Source organism: Camellia sinensis, chromosome 13, assembly GCF_055761805.1.
Source record: "Camellia sinensis isolate YWXY chromosome 13, ASM5576180v1, whole genome shotgun sequence".
Classification (NCBI taxonomy): Eukaryota; Viridiplantae; Streptophyta; class Magnoliopsida; order Ericales; family Theaceae; genus Camellia; species Camellia sinensis.
This window is the reverse complement of record NC_138973.1, coordinates 21,951,641-21,962,011: the sequence shown is the minus strand read 5'-3', so window position 1 is coordinate 21,962,011 and position 10,371 is coordinate 21,951,641. Positions and strand designations below refer to the sequence as shown.

Below are 10,371 nucleotides of genomic sequence, written 5' to 3'. Positions count from 1 at the left end.
GGCGTGTCCTGCAACGGGAATGGTAGCCGCATGATGTTATTTTGTATCATGAAATTGACGACCGATTGTAGGTCTGCCAATTTGTTTGCCATCCCCTTCATCTCATCGTCCCTCCATAGGTATCTATCCTTCTATACCTGAAGGTCGTCCTCGTTGTAATACCCGCCATGGTCCGTTTTCTTTGGTACGTTGCCTTCTTGGGCGACGTCCTTTCCTCCGTGACTTTGATCACGAGTCTCTTCGTTGCAGTTGTCTTCTTCGACGTCAAGGTCAACAGGTTTCCCACTTCGAATAGGATTGTCATCCCCAATCTTCTCTTTCTGCCCGTTGTTGGCCATCTATTCTCCTTTCTTTTCCATAGATGGTGCCAAATTATGTGTGTTAATTTCTGACCACACTGCCAAATTAGTACTTAGCTGGAGAACACTGGCATAATAGATTAGTCTCGAACAACCTGCAACAGAAAGAAGAGATTTCGGCGGTGGTTCGTCCACCCGGGGGCACTCCGATGATCAAGTCAATTATCTCTCAAAGATAGCAAAAGAGCTAAACTTACTATTTAGAATATAAATTGCGTACCTTAGACCCATGGGGGTGCCTATCTTTTATAGCCAATACAATCCTAGTCTCAATAGAAGTCTAGCTTCAATGGACTTAGGATTACTGCTAATTTTGGACTCACAGTACGATTGGGATAAACTCTATAAGAGTCTTATCTTTATCCATACTGAAGTCCTCTCCCATTCTAAGACTCTTGTCCCTTATCCGCTTATCCCGGATTCCGATATTCTTGCAGTTAACATCTGCCTATCTGAGATCACCTCGGCGTTATGACCAGGACACGTTGCATCTCGGTTGACACTTCGGCGTCACCTTGGCCACGTGTTGACACTCAAAAATTATGTCCCCCCACAAAGTAACGGACTTTATAACTTTCAATATATATATATATATAAATGAATCACATCATTCCATTTAAAATCTTTGTATATAAATTCTATTTGTTTTACATAATTTTTTGTTTGTATAATGCCCCACCTAACAAGGTTCATGTCTAATGTAGTGAAATAGAAACTATGCTTTACAATATACAATACAAAACAAGATACGAATAGCTCTAGCAATAAAAGAGGGGCAACACCTTTTTGGGTGTAGATGCATAGGACTCTCTAATCAGGTAAAAAGGATATTGAAAATGATGGCATTGGCCATGTGTTGTGTTTGTTCTATGTTTGCTCTGGAAAAGTTAGGCTTCTCAATCCAAAATGAAACAACTTAGAAATTAGGACTCTACTATATCTACAAAGACCAATCACGGCATGGTGGTAGTGATCATCTCATGATGATATCAATATTTTTGTGGTGTAGATGCAAGTTGGGAATTGACCAAAAAAAAGAAAAATGGGAATTGACCAAAAAAAAAAAGAAAAAGTAGAAACGAGTTGAGATGCTTAATATGATTGTTCATCTGAAAAGTCAAGTTTATTTGTCCAAATTAGTAAAATTCAATGAAAAAATGTATGGACTTACGTGCTGAGTCTTTGTATTTTAAATTATTAATAACTACTATATATTTAGGCAACGCTGCTGCAGACCTCTAATTAGAGGTGCAGTCGTACAGTTCTAGTGAGCTGTTAGGCAATAAAAAAAAAAAAAAACAGTGAAGTAAAAGACAAAAGAAGAGGAAGAAAAAGACAAATTAGAGCTCCACTAGTGGTCTTTTTTTAGAGGTCTGAATCATTTTTCATATTTAGGTGGCTGGATAGAAATGATTATTTGATCATTAGACTATAAATTATGAGATTAGCAATCATGAGATACCAATTATTGTTCACATGAAAGTCCTAATATGTATAAATTAGGATCTTATGCAAAATAAAAATGTTATGTACTAAAAACAACGTTACATGTAAAAATATTTTTAAAAATATCAATATTAAGAATATGTAGATCAAATTTATTTTGAATGAGTAACTTTGAAACATAGGTTCACCATAGTATAGTAAATCCATCATTCCATGATTGAAAAGGAATAAACAAAGAAGACTTTATCTATTAAAATTTGTTGGTTCATGAATTGAAATTGAGCTTGGAAGGATTTACATCCCCCCAAAAAAGCAAAACTACCCAACAATGTTGATCTCTCTCTCTCATTGATACATGACTCCATTATTTTAGATATTTAAATTTATTTTTGGGTTTTGTTTTAATAACGGTTGTTGTCTAACAATTGATTCCCACGAAACTGTTGCTCTCAATTGCTTTCTTTCTATGAACTCGTCATCATTATAAGAATTTAATTAACCCTGAAAAAGCATATATATATGTGAGAAAATATATTTTGTAAGTAGTTACATATTACCGTCAGACGAAGAAATTGTCTGAAGATGGCAACCGAATGGAGTGGAAAAGGATGGAGAGAATGAATTTTTTTTTTTTATTTTCTAAAGTTTTGTAAATGTAAATTTTAAAATCTGTTTAATTTTTTTTGAAATAAAAACAGTTATCTAATATGTTTTTATTTATATATTTCAAATTAAAAAAAAAAAATAGACATCAAAATTACCAAATACTGAAATGGTCACCTGGGCTTAGAACCGCCCTAACATTCATATCAGGCCTGAAATCTGAGCCCGAGCTCTCAACACCGAAAGGGCCCAAACTACTTCTTGGATTGGACTCTTGCCTTCACAGATTTCAGGTCCATTTCTAAGCCCAAACTACTGCTAACTCACATTTGTCGGATTGTGGCGTGCGGATGGTTTTTCAAAAATCCGTTTGTCATTTGGTTTTTGGATACTTCTTAAATTATCGAATCGATTTTTTTATTTTTATTTTTTTATGACTGATTTTATAAAATAAATAATTTAAATAATCGAAATGAAACCTTTGATAAGTTATATTAATTTGAATATGATGGTTAAATTTAAATTTAAATTTGAGAAAAATTCAATAAAAAACTAAAAATAAAATAAATACAGAGAAACATAATATATGATTGAAATTCAATTCTTGTATGACAACAACAAAAAATCAAAAACTTATTCAGAGTTCAAATTATGCGAATGAAATTTATTAGTGTAAATTACAAATACACCCTTTGAGGTGTGCTTAAAATACAGATTACCCATTGTGATTTGAAAAATTATAAATACCTCCTCATTAGAATTTTTAATTTAACAGAATTAACTAAAAAAAGTAAATTTATAATTGCTATTTTATATAATAATAAAATTACTTAAATTATTAATTGAAACATATTTTTAAAATCATTAGAAACTGTTAATTGGCTTGATTATTTATTAATAAAAAGGATGGTTTGCTATGATATTAGAAACCTTAGAGGGTGAAATGTAATTTTGAAAACTATAGGAGGCGATTAGTATTTTAATCATATCTCAGAGAGTATATTTGTAATTTACCCAATTTATTATAAAAAATACTAGAGATCTTAAAAATTCTATCAAATGTCTCACATGGTTGTGGGACTCATATAGTGTGGGTCCTATACCCATGTGAGATATTTTGTAAAAATTTTAGTAGAAATTTTGAGATCTCTAACATTACTCATTTATTACTTAAATAAATTTAGATCATACATTAAATATTTTGAATATTTATATTTATAACAAGAAAAATATTATATATTCCAAATAAATTACCAAATATTCTACCAAGCCTCTCACACCACACATATGTGATTCGTGTAAGTTCAAACCTAGCTCTTATAACAAACTTCATACGTGATTTGTATAAGTTTGAACCTAACTCTTATAACAAACTTTATATGCCTAACATTCCAAGAGAAATCACATAAAGGTGCCCTAAAAACTTTATGTCAATTCCCAAATTGACTAACCCCCATATGTATATATATATATATATATATCTCTCTCTCTCTAATGGAGCAAAACTCACAACCCAAATGGGAATGGAAGGTTTCAACAAACCTAAAACATGCAAGTACAGATCAAATATGGCTTCTTTTCAAGGACTTCTTCAATCTCCACAAATGGTTTCCAAGCCTACCTACTTGCTATGGCATCCATGGTACCAACGGTGAGGTCGGTTGCATCCGATACTGTTCCGGGGGCCGACTCGCCTCATAGGGCGGTGACAACCCTGTTAGTTAGTCCATTGAGGGACTGACAGCTGTTGATCCAGTAGAGAGGATGATTAGTTATGAGATCGCTGACTGCAACGTTGGGTTCAAGTCCTATGTTTCGACAGTCAAGATCGTTCCGAGAGGCGGTGGTGATGGGAAAGATGAAGGGTGTGTGATCGAGTGGTCTGTCACCGTTGATCCGGTTGAAGGGTGGAGATTGGAAGACTTGGTGAAGAGGTACCAACTTGTGTTAGATCCTATCTCGAAAAACAATACAGTTTTTAGTCGAGTGAGACCAAGAATTATGCCATTTACAATACACTTTTCTTTTAAGTTCATCTGGAGATGGAATTTTGACTCATTTTGGTAACTTAAGGAAGTTGGCCGCAACCAAATGATAAAAAATGTTATCTGCCTTTGTTAAATCGAAAGAGTATTTCTTATGAAGGTCTTTCTTTTTAAACTGCTGGTCAATTGTTGTGTCCTTATGAATTAATGCCTCACAGATCACAGGTTCTTTCCCCACAATCTCTGCTGCATCGATCTCATAATTAGGATCTCTATAATATGTCTTGCATGATACATTATTTCGGTCTTGTTCTTCCTCTAGTAATGCTTCATACCTAGACACCTTATAAGTTAGTTCCACTAAGTCTCTAAACTTAGTTGAGTCAAACTTCTTTCAAAGCCTAAACTCTAAGCCATTTTGAGCCAATCTCACGAATTCTGGCTCTGGTAGGATGACCCTACAATTGTTTTGTGCTCTTTTAAATTTGGTAATGAATTGAGCAGCCTTTTCATCAGACCTTTGGCTCAACCTTGCCAAATCTACCATGGAAACTTCTGGCTCCGTTTGGAAGAATTAGGCATGAAATGCCTCTTCCATTTGTTGCCAAGTCTGAATGGAACCAGGCGTAAGGTTAATATACCATACGAATGCTGCCCCTGTAAGAGAATTTGGGAACAATCTTAACTTCATGTAATCATTATTGGTAAATTCACCACAATGAGCAGCAAACGTAGCAATATGCTCTACTATTGACTGGTTTCTATTCCCATAAAAAAGGGCAAAGTCTGGTATCCAAAATCCTCTTGGATATTCATGTACCCTATCCACACATTCTGGATATAGTTTCCTGTACACAGGAGTTTGAACCCCTTGAGCTATTGGTCCACACATCTCTGTAACAATATCAACAATTTGGTTCCTATGGACCATATTTTGTGCCTGTTGAACCATTACAGGAGGAACAAACACAGGATTTGGTGGACAACCTTATGCCTGGGATCCTCTTGGTCCATAGGGTGGTATATGCACAAGCCAATGGTCAAGCTGAATCATCCAATAAGTCTTTGAAAAAAGGAATACAAAAAGTTATGGAAGATAATCATAGGGATTGACATAACTTATTGTTGGATGTATTGTGGGCTTATAGAACTTCTCCAAGGTTAAACATAGGAATCACTCCTTATGCCTTAGTATATGGGTATGATGCAGTGCTACCTGTGGAAATTAATGTTAAGTCCTTAAGGGTGAGATGCCAAGACCGGTTAGATCTTGAGCAACACCATCAGAGTATGTGCTTGGAGTTAAAAAGTATAGATGAAGCTCGAATTCTGACATTAAATAGCATTTTTTTTCTAAAAGAAGAAAGCAGCCAAAAACTATAATAAGAAAGTCAAACACATTGGCTTTGGTGAAGGTGATTTGGTATGGAAGACAATACTCCCAATAGGGATTAAAAGCCATAAGTTTGGCAAATAGTCACCTAACTGCGAAGGACCATATTAAGTTCATAGAGTCCTACCTTTTGGAGTATACCATTTGAGAAATTTGAATGGATATGTACATCCCAAAAAGATTAATGGCAGATATTTGAAGCCTTATTATCTAACCGTGTGGGAAACACAAGGAATAGAATAAGTGCTAAATAAAAGAACTTGAAAACATTTCAATGATAAATAAGAATTTATTTCATAGAGAGTCAAATACATGTAGCCATAGATTGGCCCAAAAGTCAGTACAGTGTTTAAATTGTTCTTTTACAATAGATGCTCTATTCTTGAGGGATGGAAACAATTGAATGGCTATAGTCATTTCTTGCTTTCGATCAACTAGCTCTTGATTAGTGATTTGCAGCTTGGTAGTAGTTCGATTCATAACTTGGTTAACTGCTGATAATTCTTCCTCAAGTTGAGCTTTCTTTTCTAACAGTTGAGCTTGACATTGGGAGACAGAGGAATGTTCACTTCAGCATGAACTTTAGAAACAAAACTTTGATCTCTTAATAACTTCTCCTCTGCAGCCTTAGCAGCATGACAGATGTTGATGTAAAAATCTATGGTGGCTGCTGCCTGAGACAAATAACTAGAGACAGCTATACCGGATTGCTCAGCAATCTTGTAACATTAGAGGAAGCCATTTTTGATTATAAGCCTCTGTAAGGCTTCGAAAGGAATCCTCGAAAAAGATGCCAACAATTCCAGACAGCTGTCCAAGTCTATCAAAGGTAAGGAAGTCTTACCACTGGAGGAAGAGCTCTCAAAGATTTCCAGTAGAGAATCAGCTGTGACTAATGGCTCAGTCTCATTGCTAGTCATTGGAGAGGTGGAAGGTATGTCAAAAAGACTAGCAAGTCTAGCCTCAAAGATATCCACCTCATCCATTGACATGGAATGTGCAGAAAGAGTCCTGGTAGAAGGAAGAAATGACTGCATATGAATAGGAGAAGAAGATGAAGTATCCCTAGCAGTCGCTATAGTTTTGGCTACTAGTTGGTCAAGAGAAGAAGGACTGGAGCTAGGCAAAGATAATGGATGATGGATTGGAGAGCTGCCAGTACCTTCTTTGTAGGAATCAGCTACCATCAAAGATGAAGTAGCAACTGGAATTTCCTTAGGAGGGGAAGGAGAAGTAAAGCTCGAAGGAGAATCAAATTGAGTAAAATCGAATGACAAATGAGGGAGGAATGGAGTTAAATCAAAAGAAAGAGGAACAGGTGTAGACGTCCCCGAACACCCCGGGAGGATGAGTCCCGTTCTGTTCATTTTGGGCTCCACTACAAGTTCGGACTCTCAAATTGTCACGGTTCTAAATCTGAACCAAAGAGTCCAAATCCGGCAAATCGTTTTGAGAAAACAGATCTTTTGAAAGAAGTGCCAAACATGGACTGCTTTGCCAGATACAGAGTCGCCACCTAAATATTTTATTTTTGAGAAATTTAGGAAACCCTGACTCGTTGCCTAAGGCCACGTGTCCGTCATCACCAAAGTTGCCTCGGCTCGGGAACTTGGGTACGATTGGGGAAGGTCACTTCGTGAGCACCCCCGCTCGCCTAATCAAAGATCGGCCTCTACTAACCATGATATCTAGTTTTGAAAACATTATGCGTTCTTATTCCGGTTGTTAGCCTAGATTTACTATGTGATGCGCACAGCATACAAATATAGACTGGATCGCCTGAATTGGAACAAAACATTTCATGTTTGTTTATTTTGAAAATGGTTTGTTGGTGCTACCCGCAAGTAGGCTAAGACGTGGATTTGCCACCCTCGGGTGGGCTTAGAAAAATATGATTTTGCCACTATCTAGTGGGCTTAAAACTCACAGTCAATGCATTTATTCTAATTCAAATAATCCAACCTTCACCCACAGGCATTTAGGCAATTATATCACATAAGCATATAGCCTCATGGTAAGCATGCTATCATGGCAGTCACTCACACGCATGCAAGGATGCTAAAGCATAAAACTTACCGAGTACTCCAAGCCAAAACAGAAGCTAATTAGAAATCCATGCATGATCCTAACTATACAGAAATGCCTAATGCAACACATGCAAAAATGCAACTAAGATAGGCTCGGCCATTCTAAAGATGGCATGTGAAATGCTATAACTAACATGTATTCAACTTGGAATTGAGATACAAATGCAGTTAGTATGATGCGCCGAGCCCGGTGCATGCAAGACAGATGAATGAATGCAAACATGCTATCATACTGTATGCTAATTGAAACATGCCCTAATTTAACCATCATAAGCTGATAAATAAAAGGGAGAAAGACGTGGGGTTGGAAGACATACATCACACATACACACACTTATTACAACATTGCCCTCGCGCAGAGGGTCCGAATAAATAATACAGTCCCAAATGAATAAATAATACAGCCCCGAATAAATACAGAATCCTAATTAATTAACAAATTGATCCAGGAAAGCAGTAAATTGGCACGCAAATCCATGGACCGCCTCAGCTCTATTCCAAATGATGAATGATGCATGCTCGGGTTGCCTTGCGTGGAGAATCCCTTGCGATGCCCCGGTTTGCCTCTGTTTTCAATTATTCTTGGGATGCATGCTAGGCTCCGGAAGGTTGCTGATTTTTGATTTGCTGCAACAGAGAGCAACAAAGGGGCATGACAACGTATTTCACATATGTATGCATGATTACTCTTTAGGGAGTGTAGTCCTCGATCCTCGTGCCACCAATCACGCATCTCGATGCATGATGGCCAAGGAGTCGAATGGCACGACTCAATATGAAATGAATGTACATGAAAACACAATAAGGCCTAGACTCCATCATGGATAATCCGGAGTGCCGGTGACCAAGGAATTGAGACACGTTCCGTCACTTGGAATACGAAACGCCCTCGTTTCCCGTGCTTGGGCTAACATCTATCCCAAACACAATGCAATATGCATTACATGCATGAATGCAATTCTAACATGCAACCTAGCATACACAATGCTATGAAATGGCATACACAATGCGCGATGTAACATGGCATACACGATGCTCTAACATACAACCTAACATACGCGATGTTATAAATTGAAATGGCATACATAATGCACAATGGACTTACACCAATATGAGTGGACCTCGGCCACACTCAAATCGGTGGCCATTAGGTGAAAATGGGACTATCGAAATGCGTGCACACATGCACACAAATCGAGGACCGATCCTAGGCATAACATGCAACTCTAACAAGGCATGGCAAGGGATGCAAGATGACATACAAACTCACAAATTCCAGCACTGAAATATGATGCTAAACTGTCACGACCCCATTCCGCCCCTAGTAGAATGGTGCCATGATGGCCAGTAATCCGAGATTTACCGAAGGCCAACTTTCTAATTTCACACACACAATCAGAGTATTATATATGGGCCTAACATGTGCGGAAGCAATATATACAAATTGAATTAGTCCATAAGAGTTGTGCATAAGTCAAATGAAATGGCATACGTCTTTACAAGGTCTTACAACTTGGGTACAAGAAGAAATGAAATACAAAATACATCTTGACCAAAAGGCTTCTCAAGCCGACATATACAAAACACAATGAAATATAAGCTGAGAAGCATGATCTTCAAGATGTTACAAAAATACGAATCCGAGACACGTCGGCAAACACATCCGAAAACATATCGGCAATACATCTAGGCCTCATCGCCTTCTTGCTCATCACCTACATATATATACAGAGGGTGAGCTTGGATACTCAGTGAATGGTACAAGTAATAAAGGGTTTGCATGTATGACATCCGAGATCTTTAACAAAACAATGCATAATCATAGCTTATGACAAACGTGGGATAAATCGAGTTTATCTAACAAATCTATCGAGCTTCACCAATCAAGTCTTTCAAGTTTCATGGGTGACATTAACAAAGATTGTGCTACAAATGCTTATAGTCCCCTAGCACGTACGGACTTTCAAGATTGTGCTACAAATGCTTATAGTCCCCTAGCACGTACGGACTTTCAAGATTCTCAAGATCAAAGCAAATACTTGACACACAAATAGGGATAGTCATTCATGCTTAGCAAATACTTTTCAAAACAAAACAAAACAAAACTTTACCAAAACTTTATAACGTAGCTTTATCAAAAATACCACTCACATAGTTCTTCAATGTCGGGGTCAAGCGAGGGTCCAAGTCCTACAAACACACGGCAAAGTCTATTGAATGCACTTTCAAACAAGCTTTACATGCATGTAGATGATCTCGGCATTCCTCAAGACTAAGTCAAATCAAAACAAACACAGTTCTTTATCTCGGGAAAACATGCTGGGCAACTACCAGGTCTAGGCCGAGGTCCCACACCTCCTTGCCGAGGTGCTGCCTCGATGGCCATATTCAAGGGAATGAGGTCGGGAAAAATCTGGGTTTCCCTCTCTAGAAGAACATGAACACGAGGAAGATGAATGCAAAGATCATAATTTGCTATTACAAAATCTGAGATTTCA

General features: G+C 37.3%; 1 protein-coding gene across 1 annotated transcript; it reads left to right on the top strand.

Moving 5' to 3' along the window:
• The first annotated feature begins 3,885 nt into the window (after positions 1–3,885).
• Positions 3,886–6,284, top strand: LOC114259513 (lachrymatory-factor synthase-like). The gene is given in 3 exon segments (XM_028199528.2): positions 3,886–4,394; positions 5,351–5,413; positions 6,246–6,284. Coding segments are annotated over 3 exon segments (594 nt in total). The 5' UTR covers positions 3,886–3,902.
• Positions 6,285–10,371: the final 4,087 nt, after the last annotated feature.